This window comes from Haemorhous mexicanus, chromosome 4 (genome assembly GCF_027477595.1).
Source record: "Haemorhous mexicanus isolate bHaeMex1 chromosome 4, bHaeMex1.pri, whole genome shotgun sequence".
NCBI lineage: Eukaryota > Metazoa > Chordata > Aves > Passeriformes > Fringillidae > Haemorhous > Haemorhous mexicanus.
Window position 1 is genome coordinate 67,960,888 of NC_082344.1, and position 22,011 is coordinate 67,982,898.

The 22,011-nt window shown below is 38.8% G+C and overlaps 1 protein-coding gene and 1 long non-coding RNA gene across 2 annotated transcripts in view; one reads left to right on the forward strand and one right to left on the reverse strand.

Annotated features, from left to right (window-relative positions):
• Positions 1 to 22,011, reverse strand: part of DOK7 (docking protein 7) — a 59,428-nt gene that overhangs the window by 1,919 nt on the left and 35,498 nt on the right. Inside the window, exons 8-11 of the mRNA XM_059845256.1 lie at positions 15,158 to 15,200; positions 5,990 to 6,055; positions 4,855 to 4,926; positions 1,872 to 2,024 (exon numbers count right to left, since the gene is read on the reverse strand). Of these exons, the coding sequence (XP_059701239.1) occupies positions 1,872 to 2,024; positions 4,855 to 4,926; positions 5,990 to 6,055; positions 15,158 to 15,200 (334 nt within the window). The remainder of the gene's footprint in view (positions 1 to 1,871; positions 2,025 to 4,854; positions 4,927 to 5,989; positions 6,056 to 15,157; positions 15,201 to 22,011) is intronic.
• LOC132326703 (uncharacterized) lies at positions 1,023 to 13,694 on the forward strand. The gene is made up of 3 exons (XR_009486316.1): positions 1,023 to 1,165; positions 6,265 to 6,317; positions 12,950 to 13,694. It is a non-coding gene; the product is annotated as an uncharacterized LOC132326703 (long non-coding RNA).

A 22,011-nucleotide genomic window follows, 5' to 3' on the forward strand; every position in this document is an offset into this window, starting at 1 on the left:
TAAGGTGATAACCACCACTAAAAGAAAACACCTCGAAAGCTTTGTTATCTACAAATTCCAGTGGTCTGGTTTTCCTCAAATAAGGAAATGAACCACTTGCATTTCTGCCCCAGGTGTGAATCTCCACCTCTATTACTCCCAGTCAATGACAAAAATTAACTTGGCCTTCCACTTTTGGGAGGCTTCCTCACCAAGCTACCAATCAGGAAATCAATCCTTGCTATTTGAACAGAAAACTCTTGTGGCAGCTGGCACTGTTCTTTGTCTGGTTTAGGCACCCTGTGGATGCTTACCAGAGCAACCACCTTCAGCCTCACACAGAATGACACTTCAGCTCATTTTTCTTGGCAATAGTGAAGACAAATTAAGTAAAATACTTAAGTATTAAGAGTTAAGAGTAAAGCACTTCTATAAGGCTAGAGGTTGGGAAAATTTTAATATGAAAAAAAAATTTATGATTATTACAGGCACTTTTAAAGTTACACAATTTGAGATTGGCAGGGTAGTTGACATTTAGGAAAATTTATACCATTTAACTTTTCATTTTTAATGCCTTGGTTCATTGTCTTTAAAATTAGGAGAAAATATTGCTTTTACATTTCAACACAATGCTGTAGAAAGAACTACATGAAGGTCTATGAGAAGCTTAGAATTACATAATGAAAAACCTAAAAACATTTTTAAAAAGCAAAAAGCATGGAAAAGTGCTAGCATTTCAAAGTTAATAAAATTGCTGAAATTAGAAGTATAAAAATTAAAGTCTTCATAGCTGAGAAGTATAGATGGAAAACCTATCAATATCAAATGCAAGGAATTAAATGCCAGATTCTGATGAAAGGCTTGTTGTAGCAAGGACTGTATCTCTAAATGACAACACATGGCAGATCTATTGCATGTTTATGTGCTAAATGCCCTAGTTTAGCATTAGAAGTAAAATATCCAATCCAAACAAAATAATTAGAAAAAAACAAAACAAAACAAAAACATAAAAATGAAATCATTTGCATTCTCTCTGTAGCACTTTCACATGCCCACATGGAGAGCAGATAGAAGAACATTGTGTTCTGTTCTGAATCATTTGGTGCATGGCTCCAGAGCCAGTGTCTTCAGGAGCAAGCCCTGTACACCCACAGCCCTGTTTCTGAAGCCAAGAATGAAAAATGGGGTAAGTGTAGTCCTAATATGCAATGAAAATCTTGAGAACACAAGCAAATTACTGTCTTTCAAACTCCAGAGTTTGAAATGTTCACTTTAGAAGGAGTGCATATACAATCACCTGTCAAAGGGATGCAACATCTTATAGAATTTCATTACTCAAAAATCTTTTCCAAGAAAGGATGCCAATTAAAATACTGCCTCAGAAACATAACAGGGTTCAACTCCTCTGTTAGCAGAAGCCTGTGGGTAGATTATGGAATCATTAAGGTTGGAAAAGACCTCCAAATCATTGAGTCCAAGCTTTAGCAGAGCATCACTATCAACTAAGCCACAGCACTGAGTGCCACATCGAGTTGTTTCTTGAGCAGTTCCAGGAATGATGACTCCATCACTTCCCTGGGAAGCCTGTTCCAATTCTTGATCATCCAGTCAGAGAAAAAAATTCTTCCTGGTGTCCAACCAGAATCTCCCCTTGGGCAGCTTGAGGTTGTGTCCTGTCCTGTCACTGTTTCCTGGGAGAAGAGGCCAAGCCCCACTTGACTACAGCCTCCTTTCAGGTAGTTGTAGGAGGATTAAGGTCCCCCCTGAGCCTCCTTTTCTGTTGGCTGACCACCCCCAGCTGCTCCATCTGCTCCCTGTATGAAATCAGGGTTCCATATACCCCATACATTCTGCATATTCTCTGCTGTTTAAAAGTACTAAGACTTCCTTACCTCTTATGCTTGTGCTGGATTCTTGAAGCTCCAGTTCCATGTAGTGAAGCTGTTTTTTGGAAGTAGGGCTGACAGGAATATTAACATAGGTGGCTGTCTCACTGTGGGGTCGATCTGGTGTAGGGACATCAGCTGAATAACCTACAGCCCCTTCTGAAATAAATAACAAGTCACAACAGGCACTGTTTGCAATGACCAGTGTTCATACAGACACACAGAAAGCAAACATTGGGCAGCAATAACTCTGCTTGCCAAACAGGACATTCCTCAGTGGTAGATGGGACATGAGAACACTGCAGCTTCTGCTTTAAATATCCTGAGACACTGATCAAGTCAGGATCTATGCAGGAGGCCACGGACCACAGACAGACCACAGACCCCACAGGGTCTTGCTGTGTTGAGGCAGAAGGCAAAAACTCTGCAGATATTTCTAACAGCAGCACTACCTTAGGTTAGTAGAGCTTTATATGAAGTAATTTGTTCTAGGAAGAAGTAAACTACTAAATCATCTGCCAGACAGAAAGCAAAATCAGTAGAGGTTCTTAAAGCCTGTCCCAAAAACAGGGACTGAAGAACGGTTTCAAGCAAAGGGAGGGCAATCTTGAGGAGACAACCTTGACAGCTTCCCTGTGCAGAATTGAAAGAGATAGGAATGATGCCAAGTGAGGACAACTAAGTATCAAAGGACTGTCACTGCAGGAAAAATAGTGGGAAAACCCTCCTAAATAGTAAAACTCACAAGAACTTTAGAGGAAATCCCAAAGTTTTCTAGACCTTTCTAAAAAAGACACAGACAAAGACCTACTAGGAAACAGTTCCTATGAAACAATTTTGACTTAAAAACATTTTTTTTTGTCTACTAGTTTAATTTTCAATACCTCATCTAGCCCTGCTTTCAATTATTTTAATCTTGTCTGCCTGTTCAGTCCAGTTGGAGTCCTTAGCCTTAAAGACCTTCTACTCCTAAGTCTGAGACAGAGGAGTGCAGAGGGAAAACAGTATCACTTTGAGGTTCTCCTTTTTCATGAAGTTCTCCTTTTAAGCCCTTCCTTGTCCCCACTAAGAACTCATATAAAATCTCTCTTGTCCAAACTGCTGCTTTTCCTTTTTGCCCATTTAGACCCTATTGAGATGTGAACAGAGAGGCAGTAGGATATCAAGGCATTTAAGAGCATAGGGAAAAATGACTTTTATATCCAGAAAACAGCAGCAGTAGTTAACACTGAGGGAAGCTTTTTCATCTTTTTGGAAGTATTATGAGTAGCAGAAATAGCTTATACAATGTTAGGCAACAGTATGGATATGTTCCAGTACAATGGAATCTCCCCAGGCTTAAGCTGTTTAAATCAGTCTACTGTACAGTCCAAATACTGGAAAGACTGGAAATTTGGCCAATTTTCTCACAGATTTTCATTAAAAAACATCGGAAAATTCAAAAAGTATACAAGTATTTCTCTGTCAGTCAGACTTCAAGTTGTTGTTGCAAAGCAAGATGGTAAGAACAAAATTACAAAATCAATGCAGAACCGAATGCAGAAGAAATTTTTATATTTTCATCAAATATCATTCTCAGAAATTATTTTCAATTGTTGTGTCCAAAGTATTGCAAAGAAATTTGGCCTGATTGAGCAAGAAGGGACTCAGAAAAAACATAGCATTGAAAACCTGCATCACAAAATGTTAGAAGTTGCAAGTGGCAATCTTAAGTACAGAGTCACGAACAGTCCTGAAGGAAAAGGTCATTTTTGAAGTCTTTCTGTATGCTGTTAAAGTGTTGTAACAGAAGTGTTAAGTGAAGCATCCTCAAAGTTAGTAGCATGAAAACTAGCAAGATCCCCTATAGAACTGAGCAGTTAACAGGTTTAAGGAAGCTAAACATTATACCTGATGCAAACAAGCCAAGGGATTTTCCTGAGAGCTAAAAAACTACACAGGGAGAATTGGCAGGGCTTTGTAAAAGAAAAACAAAAGAAACACACAGGAAAAAAAAAAAAAAAAAAAAAACCTGGCAATAGTCAAATATTCTTTTCAAAGAAGGAAGGAGAAAGAAAAACAAAACAAACAAACAAAAAAACCACACAAAACCTCCCAAAAACAAACAAACAAACAAAAAACCCAAAACAGTTGGGCAAACTGAAATGGAAGGAAAGGAAAAGCCTTCTGTAGTTTAGTCAGTGCTGTCTCATTTGTAAACATAGGAATACTTGGTTTTCATTTTTCCTTAAAAAACCCAAACAGACAAAAAAAAAACCTTATTAGGGACTGAAAACCAGCTTTTATTTGTTTGAAGAGAAGAGTTTATTTAAAAAGCACAGTGAAATGTTCCAACTAAAGAAAGCATGGTGCCCAGAGCGAGCCATGGACTGTGCTTGCAGCAGTCCCTTCTGGGTGGACAGAGACAGGAGATGTTTCCAAGAGGGGTCAGAGGGCCAGTATTTGAGAACATTGTGAAAGGAGGATTTGAGAGAAGAACAGACCACAATGCATGGTTAAAGATTCTGAAAGAATTGCTAGAATATCATGATTGCTTGAAGAGAAAGGAGGAAACTGTAGGAATCAAAAAAGATAGTCAAGCAAGTAACAGGAGAAGAGTAAAAGTGAAAATTTAGCGGCCCTCAACTGAGGGAAAAAGGAGGCAAAAGACTATGATTGGAGAGGGAAGGAAAAAGTTATATTTGAAACTGGTGTCACTGTCTTTCTATCAGCAAGTGTTAATTATTCATATTTTTTCCCCAATATAAGCACTATTCTCATAAATTAACAACAAATTACACAGAAAGAAAACCAGCACTATAACTACATCCCAAAGATAAGTGTGTGTGTGAGTATGCTTGTGAAGCTGACATGTTCAAAGAACAACGCTTTAAAAATTACACTTAGAAGAGATCTCAACAATAAAAAATATTAAAAAAAAAAAAAAAAAAGGAACATGAAAAAGAAACAAGAGGTGTTAGTGACCTCTGACACAAAAATCTGTACTCACCAAGTTCCTCAGAACTAGTTGGAGTTCCAGGTTCTGAAGGAAGTGTTAGCATCTCATACCCACCTTTAGGACCTAGAATACAGGGACATTGTTAATGGCTTTGGATTTAGGAATTTGTGCAATATAATCAAAGTTTAGGGTTTTCTGGTTTTGACTTGCAACATTTTAAACTAAATCTCACAGAACAACCTCAGAAAGCATAAAAAGTGGCTAGTGCTGACTTTTCTGTGATGGTGATGTCAGCATTTCCTTATGAGTGTAACACCAAGGAAATAAAATTTAGGACACTTTTACAACTATTCACACTGAGGGCCACTGAAGTCAACAGCAGTGCACTTTGCTGTACAGCAGTGTGGGAGCAGAGCTGTCTTGCATGCATGAATCAGGGAGCAATGCGTGGGTGATCTTGGGAGCATCTGGAAGACTCTTGTTAAAATTCCACCTCCAGCATGATGGATAACTTCTTGAATTCTGAAAAGCCATCAAGAATGCTTAAGCTAGCCCTTACAAAGACAACTTTGCTTTCCAAGTGCAAATCACCATCTTTACAAAGAAGCCAGGCTGCACAACATCATCAGTGTTTCCTGAGCATGAAGCTGAAAAAAGATGCCCATGTTTCTTAACAATCTCAGACTCCACCCCAGCTAAAACCAGGCAAGCAAAAATGCTGTGTCCATAGAATGAACATATTGCAATTAATTTTGAATGACAAACACACATAATCTATCTGCTGGCAGTGTTTTTATTCTACATTATCATAAAGTATATTTAAATGTGGTGGGTGGTTTTTGCCAGCATATCATTGTTAGGGTACAGGACTTCTCATGACCTAAGGTGAATTTTTTTGGTGGGTGCCTTTGTTAAAGTGATGGCAGCATTTCACTGCTGTGAATAAGATTACTGCTTATACCCTGTCAGTTATCTCATCTGTCACTGCCTCTTCTAAACTTATCCCATCTGTCAATGCCTTTCTGACAAAAATTCCTCAAAGTAAAAAACCCAAAGAAATACGTAAGCCTTACAATAGGGAATCAAATCATGCATTACCTTTAATATTTTCTGGAGTTTAAAATAATCTAAGTTTAAATTAGTTTCAATTTACATGCACACAAACCTCATAGTTACTTTTACTTACCAGCTTGGAGACTGTGCCCTCTATGCACTTTCAAAGACCCAGAAGCTGCCATGACGGAAGCACCACCTGTTTTCAAAGATAGAGATTAACATTAAATCTAAATACCTGTTTCATTTTAGTTAATGTTTCTGAAACATCTAGGAAAAAAAATAAAACAAAACACAAAGAATTGCAAGTCATTGTTCTTTGTTTAGCCAATTTTTTAAAATTTTTGCTAAATTCTCTATCCTGAGTTTGTGGCATTAAAATCTAATTTTGTTGTTTTCTTTCTTTAGAAAGAAAGGATGCCTTCTATAAAACCTAAGGATGCTGCACCTCCCTGTTTGTGGTGAGTACTACCTTCCTCACAGGGAAAGCTGTCTTGAGCTAAGTAAAATGGCAATGAGAACTGAGTTGGGAGATGCCTTTGCAGTCCATAAAGTAGCTTTAGCAAGAGCAAAGCTTAAAGTGCTCATTAAAATCTGGTCAGAGTGGATCCAAAACCTATCTAAGTGCAATGTGACCTCCGGCTGGGTTTTGGGGTATCCCCAGCTGACTGTGGCTGCTCCAGATAGCGCAGCCTTGTTCAGCACAGCCTGCCCGGGCTCCCAGCCACAGGCTGCCTTAGCAAGCTCAGCTTAGCGAGATCAGCTCTTTGTGGCTATCAGCTCATCTTGTGATTTCAGCTCCTGAGCCTGCTAAGTGCCTTGGGCAGACACAGGGAGAGAGAGGAGCAGGCTGTGTGAGGTTCCACAGGATTGTCTTTATTGGTCTTCTGCGAAGGTTCTCAGGGACAGCGTCTTCTGCTGAGCTGGGCAAAAGTAACTCTTTATAGAGGGTACAGGAGTTTTAGGAATTGTCCAGTTGTAAGGGTCAAAAGGGAAGTCACCTGTAGTATTACAGAGAGATAAGCAAGGGTCTGGAGGCGGGAGAGGGACTTCTTAGGCGCAGCCATCATGACTCAGCATTTCCTGTCTAAGGCCGCTGAGCGCGAGCGAGGCCTTGCAGGCCCCGTGCCTGCTACATCAGGGAATGAGAAAACTGCCCCGCTTCAGCACTCCACCAGCCGTGTTTAGACACGGGTACAGCAGGCCAGAGGCAAGGGAACACAAGGGATCTGGTCCATGGGGATTGACTCCAGGTTCTTGTGAAACACCCTCCCAGATGGCACAGCCAGCCTCCCTTCCCCAGCCTGAGTCTGGCCAGCAGGAAGCAGCACTGGGGAAATCTGAGGAAACAAAAGCCATCGACTCAGAAAGCTGCAGGGTGGTCCCCCTGCAGGGTGGCTTGGCTTTAAGCAGCAAGCTCATCCCCACTGCTGGCTGCGGGGTTCCCTCACCCCACCCACCCTCTGCTCTCTGCTGTGTCACTGTGGCCACAGAGCAGAGCTGAGTGGCATTCACCTCCTGGCATCAACCACTGTGAGGGAACTGCCTGTGCAGGAGACGGAGCTGAGCAGGGAGCGGGTGGGAGGCAGTGGGGATGAGTAACCCTGCCCCTGCTGCCATGTGCTGCAGCCTGCTGGGGCTCACATTTAAAATTAACACTTTTCTAAGCTGATGAATAGTCTCTGAGCAGGTGAGACACTGCTCTGCAAATTGTTTTTAAAATAGCGTCCAAAAATTACCACAGCTCTTATGCAACACAAAGAAATCCTGTAAGATAAATATTCTGAAATATCTAACAAAGCTGTATGGCCTGGGAATCTAAAGAAAATGGCAATTTCTTTTTTTTTTCCTCCTGTATAAAGTATACATACAATTTCAATTCTAAATCTAAACTTGTAAAATTAATCCTAACTTTATAAAATAAATCTAAAAAGCCACTCATTATTTCACTTACTGAGGACAATGGATTAAAACAATAATAAAAACCTATTTCAAAAGGGCATAACTAAAGTAAAGCTTTTAGTTTGTTGTCTTTATGTACATGAAAGAATATATAGGGTAATCCAAGGCTACAAAATTCAATTTTAAAGTATGCCATACTGAAAATTTGATTTTGTATTTTAAAAATGAGGTCAGATAGTAGAACCTTTACGTATTATAGAACTCTGGTGAGAACTTAACAACTAAAAATGTTATTCAGAATTTTAATTTTACCAAGACTGCTTGATAAAAATAAATGCAAAAATAGGACAGCCCTAGGCTAGCTGATTTACTCATATTTCCACTTTAACTCATCTTCCTTTTTCTCATATCAGTGCATCCTCTCTCTGCATTGAAAACATCAGAATATGTTTTATGAAGCCAAAAGCCTCCCCTTACTTTGAAGAAAGATTAGAGCCTTATGCTAATTTCAGCATCCTCACAAAACTAGTGTGGGGTTGGGTTTTTTATTCCCTCAAAAGCTTAATGCAACTCAGCAGAAATTATTCCAGAGGCATTGTGGATTCTTAAGCAACATTTTTAGGATCTGTGAAGAACACCCAGGACAGGAAAGGAGATTTAAAACAATAAGATATTCCAATCCATTTATGGTCAAGTTTAAATTTTCCCATTCAGAGCTTATTTGAAAGAACCATGTTAATGTTTCAGGATTTGACCTGTTGCATTTTCCTCATTTTCAAATCTGGCAACTAACAAATATTTACATAGTCAAATCTCTCAGGGAATTTTTTTTGAAGCTTTGAACTTCCTCATATAAACACATGTCAACAGAGATCAACCTAGATATTTTCTCCCTTCTTTTCAGCTACTGAATAAACTGGTTTGTTTCTTATTCATGAATTCTAGGCTAACGCTTGCAGGAATGGAAAAAGCAAGTTAGCAAGATAAATTTCTGAGCAAAAAAGTGTTCAGCAGGAGACAGATGCTCTCTTCCATTTTTCTCATTTTACAAGGGATTGTTACGAATATTTTTTTAAGTTTCCCCTGCCATCTAGGGGAAACTTTAAAAAAAGTGTGTGGCTGACTAGCTCAAGTCTTTCTCAGAACTGAGTATCTCATCCAGAGAGTTACTTTTGTTCTACTTTCCTCAAACTGTCAGAGGAAGAAGGTATTCAAAATGTGACAAAATTAAAATGATTTGCAGGATATTTTGAATTCAGACATTTGATTAGACTCAAATGTTTAACAAACCTCAGTGAAGACAACACTGTTTGAAATATTTTTCTAGCTTTATAGTAATAATTCATGCCCATTCTTCAAAAATAAGGACAGTTTACAGCACATGTGCTACTAGAAAGAGTCATGAAAAAAAATAACGAGGGAAGATGGAATATAAACTATAAACTGAGCCCAGACAGTTTACATTTTCAAATCTTCTGACCTATCATTGCATGACCAGTGAGGAGACACACACAGCCCTGCACTGCCTTTACCAAGTGATCACTTCTCACTGCCAGCCTCTTCGAGGGGTAGGACACCAACTCTTCAGGTCTGGGCTATTAAATTTCCTGACAAGGATTCAGAGCAGAAGAAAACACCACATTCTGTGATAAAACCCTGCTTCCTGTTGAATTAAAACTAGCTTTATTACGAAGAACTTTGACCCACTCACCCAAGCAACATTCCCATCTCCTCCTCTGAAAACAGATACCTTGCTTAAAAGAGCATCCAAAGGCTAAAGCAACTGATTGGCAGGAGGAGCCCTGCAGGAGCACCAGGAGGTTGTTTCATGTAAATGTAACAGGAGACTTCCTGCTCCTGTATATTTGCCCTACAAAACCTCCCTGTTCATTCTCTTTGATTTTCAAAGTAATTTCAGATATTTTCTGCTATACAAATGGCATTACCTGCAAGACATAAAAGCTGATGGAGATAGTTAAAAATGCTTACTTGCTCTATAGATTTCTTCATTACAGAAATGCCTCTTGTCTCTCTGACAACTTTAAAAGTGGTAGAATCTCTCAAAATTAGAAATGCATTCAAGCAATTCAAATATTGCTCCACAAAGATGTCTATTTAGTCTGTGCAAAAAATAACAGAGGATCTAACTACCTCTAAGCAATTATTCATCTTCCCATGCTGTGGGCCATTCCACCCCAGCCACCTATCCTTAAAAATGCAAAAGTGTTAAGCTAGAATTATTACCATTTTCCTGTGCCTGGAAATTCAGTTTCTGAGGTTTTTTTTAAAAATATACCTTCAAAGATGTTTTATATACATTTAATTCAAAAATCTTGATACATATGAAGCTCAGGATCTCCTGGCCAGGAATGAAGGTCAGACACAAAACCAAAATTTTTTTTTACATTTGAAATAATCACTATATGTGCAAACAAGGTCCTCACCTTTGTGGTCTTTAAGGCTGGGATATGTAATTTCCCCAGATTTCAGTGTCAGAGAAGGTGTGGGGAAGCAAATCACAAATAAATAAAGGACAGGACTAGAGGGTTACTGAGGCATGGACTCAGCACCTTCTGTCAGCCCCAGTACAGAGAACAGGATCTGCTGGATCTGCTCAGCCCAGAGGATGAAGCAGCAGCATTGGGATCATTCTCTGACATGGTTTCCCCACAGTTTTCTTTCCCCCCTGGAAATTCTCTTAATTCAGTCGCCAAGGCCAACATTTAGTTTGTAAATGCAATATGTATTTTAATAAGCTTGCTTTTTCTGAGTTCCTATATTTCTTCCTCCGCAGAATTATTTTGAGTGGACTTGTAGAACAAAGCAGGACCAAGAAAGAGCATGCCACATTATGGCAGGGTTTCATTAATCAGTTTCTCATTAGAATGATGTTTGTTTATTACAGTGCTTAGCCCTATAAGGTATGACATGACATATCTGTGGTGGACACTGTTCAACACACAGCCCTTCCCTGGCTCAATAAAAATATCAGAGTGCACTTGGTCTTCCTACATCTCAGGAGCTGACAGCACAAATCCTTTAAAAAAGTGAGAATTGTAAATTGTTTTCAACCTCAGCAATAATAACCACCACAGTATGACCCAGATTCTTCTTTCTCATTGCTCTGAATTAATTCCTTAAAAGTTGACTCCTAAGCTTGGAATAAAAGTATCATGCTGCATAAATGTGCAATAAAAATATTTTAAAATGCACCAAAAAGCACCTAATTTTCCATCAGAAAAGATAAGCTGTCAGACAGCTGACTTTGTTTTCAGCACCTGTTATATACTTAATTTCATTCTTTCTTCTTGTCTGACTGCCTTGAGTCCCTATCTACCTAAGAAATAATTGAGATACAGTGTTCATAGTCAGCATTCAGGTGATACTTTAGCTGAATTCCAATCCACAGCATTGTTTAATGTTTATTCCCTAATTCATCCCCTCAGAACATTTCCCATCAAGCATAGAGTAGGTTTGGTATTGCAAGCATAGAGGCTGTCAGAGAGCAAGAGTGTCTGCTGCAATGACAGTGAATCTGCTCCTATGGAATAAGGGGGGAAATGGAAAAGAAGAGAGATAATTTTACAAGTCAAAAAGCAAAACTGAAAGTGCACTGCTTCCCTGGGAGCAGATTTGTTACTTGCCCATTCAACTACTGGCTTTTGCAAAGCCAGAGCCCCTGGCACAGGGGTGCAGGGACATCAGACTTCTCTCTAGGGAAGTTTAATTTGAGTGTTGAAATACTCAGGGCCGGGCCAGGCCCATGGGAATGCCCAGGCAAGCAGCTCCCCTGTGGGAATTGGGAAAGGATGAAAGTTTCTGAAATGTGGTGCATCGAGCTGGCATGAAATGCCTTCTCCAGGGACTGCAGTGTCCCTAAGCACTTCTGCAAGCTATTCCAGCTCCCAGCCTCCCTTCTCTAAATAGGAGTCTTGGGATTCAGTCTGCTCAGCTCGTTTGGAAGGGGTTGGCAGCTAAGGACAGAAATAGTGGCATTTCCCTAAGGACAAAAATAGTGACATTTCCCCTCCACACTAAACAGCCTCATGGTTTAAACATCATTCATAATAGAAGATTGCCGTGACAGACTTCTACTCTGCTGAGAAAATACAAATATTTTGAAGGAAATCATTTGCCCCTATGAGTAAGAGCTGGAGGTTCCTTATTTAAGGTGTTGCAATGGAATAGAAAGGAGAACAAGAATAAAAGAGGCCTAAATTTCAATGAGAAACAGCACAACTGCTAGGAAATACATTGTAAATATATTCTCACTGCAGAACTAAACAAACATCTGTCAGACATACACAGAAGAACATCCTCAGGGCAGAGACTCTCACTAGACAGTTTCAGTCCTATTTTTCCTACAGTGCTTTGGTTTATAGTACCAGAAAGATAGTGTAGATAATGGCAAGCTCTTCAGCTCACCATTCTGTGAAGGAATGAATGTGCAGTCTCTTGTTTCACCTCCCAACACTGAATGTGGATCTTATTCACAGTCCCTTAACTCAAAGCACATAAGCAGCTCCTGAGTAAAAGCCCTACATAAATATCTCTTAAATTGCAACCATCAGATCAAGCTGCAGGATTTCTTAAGCAGTGATGAGAGTCTCTGCACAGGTCCCATGAGAACTGCTCACACAAAATGTACCAAACTGAGGTGTCTCCAGAATCCAGCAGTCCCAGGAAATCTGAGTCATATTTTTGAACCTCTATCCTGTCATGGTATTTTGAGGTCCATCATAACTATAAATGCAGTCTATTGTACTTAAGAGCACACATTCACACATCATACAACTCCAAAGAATCCCTTACTTTTATCTGTAGTACAAAGCTATGATAACAATGGGAACATTTTCCTCCTACAAACTCAAGTAATCTAATTCAGTCTCTCTTTCTAATCAATATTTACCAAGTTATTTATAACAAAGGCAACCAAATTATTTAAACCTGAATTAAATGATTCACCCCAACTTGTTTTTTTCCATCTAATAATGCAACTTAGAATTGTTGCCATATTTAGAACACTTTTCTCTTCGCCATTAGAATGAAACACAATTCCCTAAAGTTGCTGAGTCTGTTGCTCAGCATATCTAACTTAAAGGAGAAAGAGAATACCCACATTCCCTACCAATAAACTGAAAAATACACAAACAATTGATTTGTGACTGTTTAATTCCATGTCTTGCTACAGGACCAAGACATTCAAGAGCAAAAATATTGCATAGAAGATGTGGGCACCTATAGCTCAGGAAGGAATGAGTTTGCATTCTACAGTGTATTTAAATGAAAATATGATTAAAAAAAATGTATTTGTCCGTAAGTGAACTGCCACACTAGGAAATGTTATATCTGAGTATTGGTCATTGCCATGCTAGCAGAGGTATCTTGCCATGTACATGCACAAACCAGGTTTTAAAAGTAGCTACCTCAAATTAGTGTGACTCTATTTTATTCTCAACAATGGATAAAAATCTCTCATAATAGAGAACCACAGACAAGTTCTAATGCAGTTCCTTTAGTGCAACAGAACAGTGTGAATGACTGCTCAGCAACTTGGGACCTTCAGTTAATACCTTAGATTAAATATTCAAACACTACAGAATTATTTTGAAAGCTTTGCAATGCTGAGTTTAATTATACTTAAAATTCCACAGATATAAAAGAGAAAACTTTGATACAAAATAAGAATAAGAATAAGAATAATATAATGAAATATCTAAGGATAATAAAAATGCAATGAGACACAGAAAACTGCAGCTCTTTTGTATTCTGAAAAATAGTTTTAGCATTGAAAAATAAAATTGTGCTGGTATATTAGAACATTTGAGAGGTGAAACCCCATTAAAAAAAAAATTCATTCACTGGCTTTAGATGCTGCATTTGTCTTAAACATTTATATTTTTTCTGCAAGAGTTATTTTCATAAACTATATTTTTCCAGTGTATCAGACAATAAAATGCACCTGCTCAAACTTCTACAGTCTTGTATCTTCTTTTTCTGTTCATATAAAAATCTGTCCTGTATTTCTGCAGTTCCAATTTGCTTCATGATAGGTTTTATCAAAACAGCTAACTCCCTCATATGCATGAATAGTCTGAGATTAAGATTTTTGTCAGATGCTGTTTGCATCCAAAATTACCTTGATGCTGAAATTAATACAGAAATAACATTCTGCCCACCACATGCAGCAGAAGTTTCCCTGTATTTACACACACTTGAATCATAAGTGTTCTGGTTTCCTTGCTTTGAGTGGAGGATTAGAAACTTGAGTACCAGAGGGAAAGATAAAATTAATGATCCAATTTGGGCTTCTACTTACACCTCTATAAATCAAGAGTAATTCCACTGACTTGAGTGGAATAACTAGCAACAAGATCTGCTAAATGCTTCTGGATTTTCTCCTGCTAAGCCAGACAAAGGAAGGAGTTACTTTTAACCTTCTCCAGAGACTCCTCCTGATCCTGAGTATCTCACTGGATTTGTTCACACAAAAATCCATCAGTCACACTGCTTCATGTATTGGCCAAGGTTTTTTAAAGTAGTAAAGAAACCCAAGCATAAAGAGCTGTTCCATGACTATTGGAGGTGGGAATCCTATGAAATTTAATGGATCTGATGAATTATCAGGTAAACTATTTAAGGAATGGAAAGACATTTAAGACACTAACCAAATTCTTTGCACAGGTCTCTCCAAGGTCTAAGAAGGAGAGAAACCACACAAAACTAAATGCTTATGAAATGTTTTCTTTGAAGTAAAATGATAATGCAGAGGTGCCAATAATGATAATTCAGACCAGTTTGGCTGCATTAGTCAGGGAACTCAGGTGACCAACACATTCTGCTGAGAGGTTTACAATGAAAAACAGTGCCTCTGCATAAATATTCCAGGCCAGACGCTCAGTGTCCTCTCATTAGTGATTTTGTTGGTCAATCAATAGTTTCACTGACAAGAGAGAAGCATCTCCCAGTTGCTTCTGGTGAAGATTCATTCCTGTGACTTGGTGTTATTTAGGAAACTGGCTGTACACAATAAACATATAAATCGTCTTTGCCTTTGGTGCTAATATAGCCTAAAAAGAAATAATTCTTGCTGTTCTTTGAACATGTAAGTAGAAAAGGCACTAAACAGCTTTTTTTAAGACTCTAACAACTTTGAACCTCTTCAAATTAACAAAAGAAAGGGGGAAACAAATATATAAATCTTTTCAACCAAGGTTATTACAGATTACAAGGTATTTCATAACTGCAAGTCATGGATTGCAGCAGAAAAACCAGCCACAAACAGAACACCTCTCAATATAGTATTTAGTTCTACTTCCATATATCTTTTGTTTCTCTTATTGCAATTTGAGACTAAAACATCATTGTTAAATAAAGTAAATAAGTAAATGGCTCCTACCTGATATAGCTGGTAAGACTCCAGACTGGAATACTGCTGTTCCCTAAAGAAAACAGAAAATTTTAGAATGAAAAATCTGTGTGAGTAGAAACTTGACAAAATATAGAAGGTATATAAAAATAGAAGGAAGCAAGGAAATCAGAAATGTGAAATCAGAAATGTGGCCAAGATTTCATTTGTGAAAGAGACAAACATCTGACAGCATTTCAGAAAATATTAGATTATACTTGACAAAGATGCAAAAACGCCAACAGAAGTTTGACCTGTGAAATTACAACAGATATAGGACACAGTTAAAGTATAATTAAAGTTATAAGAAAGACAACAAATAACTACAAGAATCAGCTTTGATTAGCTAAAGAAATGAGCCTGAGATAGCCTTTGAATATTTAATTGAGATAAGAAATAAAATAAAAGCAGTGTTTTGTTATTAAGTGATTTTTTTCAGTCTCTAAGAATGTCTTCATTTCCCTTTTCAGTACATCATATTCTATTATTTCTGCAACTCTGAGGCCTCCTGCTGCAATCCTCTGTAAGGCAGAGGCTTCACTAACAGTGGCAACAGCAAAGGCAACTCAGCAGAAAGAACAATAGAGAGATGTAAAAGCTACCTTTTATAATTCTGCAAAACACAGCAAAACATGCTTTTGCCTGTAGGAGAACCTTTTAAAATTATTATGGCATCATGTACAAATATAAGTGCATGGTTTTCAAATGCAGAGCATAATGCAGATCTGAGCCCAGGCTGTGATTACATCAAAGGAGAAAAGGGGTAAGTGACCTCACTCAAATCATATGCTTTTGTCACACCTGCTATGACACCCAGACAAAAACTAACATGATTACCATGCCTCCTAGTATTACTCATAAATATAAGTTAAATATCCTCATATAAACATAAAATCTTTGTCTGTGGCCCAGGAGCTGAGTGCTGGGGTGGGTGATGCCTGGCTCCAGCCACCCCAGCAGCACAGCACCCTCAGTAAGCAGATATGCAGTCTGTGTGTCACACACCAGGGCCTGCATGGCCAGGGCTATTTTAGCTCTGGTACTGATCTAGCTGCTGTCAGATGACATTCATTTTTTATGTTCTGCTTCCAAATATCTTGGGTAGAGTTCAATGACTGATGTTAGGAGAACCCAGTGGTTTGATATGCTGGGTCATTATTCATAGATTAGCTTGATTTCCCTAAAGAGCTAAGTAGAACTTAAGCCTGGCATTTCTTTCTGTGGGTACAAATAACCACCATGGCACATAATCCTTTTCACAATCAAAATGGGATTTTCTTTTCCCCCTTCTGTGTATATTTGGAATATCTTTGCCATCCTCTCACCTTTTTTTTTCTTTTAAAGTTTCATTTTGTTATATTCAAACTTTCACTCACTTTAAATTTCATTAAATATGTGATTGATCACACTAGTTCTCATTAAAAAAAAATCAGCAGCTAAAAGTACTGTCCCATAGGAAGAGGAGCAGGCCTTCCCATCTCTATACAACTTTTCAGTGATTACATACCTCATCCTGCTCTGGTGCTGCTTATGGGAGTTTTAGTCTTTGGATCCAAGATCAGCCCCAAAATTCCAGATCATCTAATATAACCTCCACAGCATGAAGCAAAGATACTGTATTGCACAGTTTCCTGGCTATAGAAGAAGTTTTGCCAGATTCATAGTGACAAAAAGTACCAGAACAGCTTTGCAAGCTCACCTCTGTGGCATAAAAAGGAGCCAGAAGCTTGCAAGTTAAAGCAAAATAAAAACAAAAAACAAACAAGCAAAACAAAACAAACAAAAAAATTGTCTTAAAACTAATTCTTCCCATTATTGGCCATGATGGAGACCCAATCAATATTAACCAAGCATTTTCACAGAGCCAAAATATTTTTTGTTTCCTTTTTTGCCTCCTAAAAAGGAGTAACCTGCACTTCCAAGAAAAAGCTCTTTAGGTTTGAATGCTGAGCAGGGCTCCATCATCATCACTGGCAAGAGGAATGAAATGCCAGTCACCTGATAACTGTGCCAACATTTCAGACACACCTCATCAGCCACAGCTTATGTAATTCCCTCTGTGTATCTTTAGAAATAAAGCTTTTCTTTCAGCTCATCTAAGTTTGGCAGCTTTTTATAGCTCCATTATTCTGCGCCTACTGAGAGTCAGAGTTCTCAGCACAGGGAAGATGAGCCTCTTGGAGCAGGTCCAGAGCATGGACAGAAAATGATGGGAGGGCTGGAGCACCTCTCCTTTCAGGAAAGGCTGAGAGAGTTGGGCTTGTCCAGCCTGGAAAAGAGAAGGCTCCAGGGAGACCTTGGAGCAGCCCTTCAGTACTTACAGTGTAAGAAATATGGGGACAGACTTTTAGCAGACTGTGTTGTGATAGGAAAAAGGGTTTTAAAATAAAAGAGGATAGATTTAGGCTGGGTGGTGAAACACTTGCACAGGTCACCCAGAGAAGTGAAATGTCCCATCCCTGAAAACATTCAAGATTAGGCTGGATGGAGCTCTGAGGAACCTTACCTAGTGGAAAGTGCTCCTACTCACTGCAGAGGGGTTAAACTAGGTGACCTTTGAAGGCCTCTTCCAGCACAAAATAGTCTGTGCTTTTTAGGTCTGTCTTGCTTTAGTCTAAGCACATGTATGAAGTTTTGCCCCAATCTGAGTCCTCAAACTTGAAGAAGAAAGGCTCAACATAAATGAGAGGCTCTCAGATTTGTCTTGTTATGAAAAAGGACTTTGTACTTGACAGTAATAGAAGCAAGTATTTGCTTTGTGAGATTTTTATTCTGCACATTCCAGAAATGCACTCATAAACAAAGGCTTGATTGCAACATTGGTCAAATGCTTCATTTTTGCAGAGGAGATGATCTAGATTGTTTTTTCTCCTCTCCCTCCCTTTATGTTAAAGTTATTATGTATAAACAAGGCTATGCAAAATATTCAGTTTTTCAAGAGGAAACCATGAAAATCATGACTCAAAATCCCTGAGTCCCTGAAAACTGTGAGCAGACTTCTCCAACAATGAACAAACACTCTCCTGCCTGCTGTGTGTAGCTGGTGGCACATCATCACAACCCTCTGACTGCTTCACATTGTTTGTGTGCAGAGGGAGGCAGCAGATTACAGTCACATAATATGCTTTATTACAATAAACCTGAACCATCAGGAACTTCACAAAGGAGCAAAGGGTTCAATGAGAGATCCTGAATGAAGATTTTGAAATCAGTGTCACAAAGAAAACTTTAAAGTGCTTTTAGAGAATGGAAGAGAAAAAGTATGTGTAAAGTTCTGCAAAGCTCAGCTATTTCAGCAAAAAGGAACCAGTCCCTAATGAAACTGACAGTTATAGTACTATTCTTGTAAGGATTAAAGAGTGTGATTTATTCTATTATTCTAAATCAGAACAAAGTTTAAAGCCTGAATGCTTAGGCTGCCATGAGAAAAACAAAGTTCCCAGGAAAGGTCAATAAATACAGGCACATGGAGCAACATTTAAAGGTCATCTGCCTTGATGGGCTGTTTCACCCAGCAGTTGATCAGGTTTAGAACAAAAGATACAAAATTTTTAAACTCTATGATCCTTCCTAGCAACTCCAAATGAAACAAACTACAGCCCGTGGCATGTTTCATTGGTTCAGGGCTTCAATTTCAGCCACAAACTCCTGATTACTCAGCTTCATCTGTCACAAGCCCGCTGCCAACTACAGAAAGATTGCTGAAGTCAGTTTAGAAACATCTCCACTTGCTCAGCCAAGCCCAAACATCAGCTATTTTATGAGGCATGAAGCTGGGAATTTCAGTGCCGCTGGCAAGCTGTGGGCTGTGTCACATTAAAATATACCCCTGTATAAAATATACCCCTGTTAAAACATACCCCTGCATATTTTATATATATATATTATATATATATATATATATATATATATATATTATTACATACATCATATATCTATTTTATATATATATATATATATATATATATATATATATGAGCTCTGCTCATCTACAAGGTACAGACCTTGTTTAAAAAACAAGAGGTGAGAAACAACCAAAAGTACTAGTCCAGATTTGTGTTGCTATCTTCTCATGTTTTTTACAGAGGCCTCTGCAGTTGTGATTTTTTTATGCTTCTGTTGAGAGATGTCTCCTGCTCCCTGCTCTGGGCTTCCCAGCTGCCTGTAGCCAGGAGCATCTTGTCACACAACCCAGACCACAACCATTAGCATCAGAACATGATCATTACCTCCAAAAATGGCACAACTTGCCTAGAGCATGCTCTGAAGCTGTCCACTCATGGGAGAGAAAGAGAAGCTGGGCTGAGTTCCCTACCACAAAAGCCAGTAGCTGGATCCCTCTGCCAGGCAGCAGAAATTCACATGGCGAGTCTCAGTTGCAACACTGAAGGGTCAAATTTCAATCTTTGCTACTGATAATATATGAGCCCACAGGGAAACTGACACAGCAACGAGGCACATGATTTGCTCTTGTCTTTTGCTTTTCAAAACCAGACCTAGAATTACTGCACACTGGACAGGCACACTTGGAGTGTGCTGAACAACTGCACTGTAATGCAATGACATGGTCACATACCAATTTTTCCATGGGACATCTGTTTCCTTCACTGCAAGAGAGAGACACATGTGTGGCTACAATCAAGATGGCATGAGCAACAGTAAATCTGTCAATTCCTCAACACTGAGGAGCTTAACTTTCCAACCTAAACAACACCCTTTTAACATCACACACATATCTCATTATGCACAGAAGTATTCTAGAGGAAGTAGCTATGCAATACCATCCAAGGCATATAAAATACCTGGTGTAAACACATCAGTGATGTTTGTGTCTGTCTCCAGGCATTGCTACAAGCCAAGCTTGCATACTTGCTAGACAAAAATATAAGTCAGGAGAATGTACAGCTGGTCCAAAGCAGTAACACTCACCCCAGGTCGATAGCAAAGTCTGAAGGCACACAACAGCAAACCCTCCTAAACCATCCTAACAGCAATATCAGCTATCTTGTGATTACAGAGCCATGCCCAAAACTCCAAGTTATAACACATAAATAAAATAAAGACACTCTGCCACCTCTGTCAAACTGAGGGTTTGGGTTTGTCTTACCATTTCTAACTAATTTCATAAGGTTTGAGTTTCTCATGGTTTCTCAAAGATTGGTATGATGGCTCCAGGTCAAACAAAATTATTTAATACTTCTGTGAATTTGAGGGTCTCTCCTCTTTAACCACAGGTAAAATCCAGAAGCACTGGTTTCTATAAAGGTAGAAGCACTTCACTATTTCATAGGGATTTTATAGGGATAAATATAGAGACAATCTGCAGAGAGAGAGGCTGCAGTAGCAAACCCTCTAGGGAGAGCTGTATAAGAAACTCAAATGGAAAGATGGACACTAATGCTCATGAATATTGCTGAAGGGATGAGCTCATCTAAGATTCTGAAGAGACCTCACAGGACAAGGACAATGAAATACAGTCAGAGAACACTTCACCCCTGGTTCATGATACAGGAGGACTTTTCACAGCAGGAGCCAGGACTAGGCTGAAGAATTCCACCAGCCAGAGGAAATGGCTACACCAAACATAGCAAATTGCCTCTGAAACCAGTTTCAATCCAATGTATTTGATAAACACAGGCAGAATGTTGGAGGAGTTAGAAGACTAGAACTAAAAACAATTATTCATGAAAAAGAAAAACACTATAAATAAATGTCACAGGATATATCCTTCAAACTTAACAGTGGGGTCACAGCATCTCCTGATTTCAGAGCACAGAACCCTGAACAAATACACCTGTGAATTGATGCAAGGTACACAATGCAATGCATGAACCTGAGCCTTCACTGCCTCATCTTTCACCAGGTATCCCATAATAAACATTCAGGGCATGAATGACTCCTTAGACAATAGCCATTAAAATAAACCACACTCAGCTCAGAAGTGATAAATCCTTTCTTGTCAACTGTGAGATCTAAGAACAAAGCAAATACCCCAATATAATCTGAAGTTCAGTATTCCATATATTCTTAGGGCCAAAATAGAGACAACCATTTTTTCCAGGTAATTAGAATCATCTACACTGTTCCCCCCAACTCCTCAAGTGAGCTGTCCTGATTTACAGTAGCAGATGATGTTCTGCAGTTTTATGAAAAAGAACAATTTTTAATTTAGGCATTAAGACACACATCAGATTTTCCAATTCAAAACAGAGTTGTCAGCTTTTTAGAGATATTTTCGTAGAAACATTACATTCCCTTTTCCCTTTCCCAGAGCATTGCTCAGCTCAGTTCTCCTGAGGCAGAGAAGAAACTCCTGCTGCAATGCCAATGCACAAGAGACCAAACACAGTTTTCCAGACTGTTCCATGTCCAGCAGGGCACCTACAGCACTGCTTTAGCCAGCCCCATTTCCACAGGTGAGCACAAGTGCTCTTCCTCAGCTTGCAGCTGAATCACAGCAAACACTCTATCCTTAGCCTTGCAAAGAGAGAGGCTGCATTTCTCTTTTAGAAGTTGCAAGGACTTTATGAAGACATGTTTGTGAACAATAAAAAATCAACCTTAATAGGTTGTACATTTTTATTCTCATAGAAAGACAGTAAAATGACAGGCATTTGTGCCTGCAGCTGTATTTCACCATGAAAGAGTATTTTAAATTTAATTCAGTGGTAACTGAAAGGAAAAAAAAAAAACTTTCCTATTTATGTTTAAAAAAATACAATTTTTTATAGACAGTGGTACCTCTAAAGTCTTGTCAAGTGCAATGGAAACAAAGTAATGTACACAAAGTCAGAGGCTTCAATTCCATGTATTCTGGTTTATGTTTCATATATCCTGAATTCCAA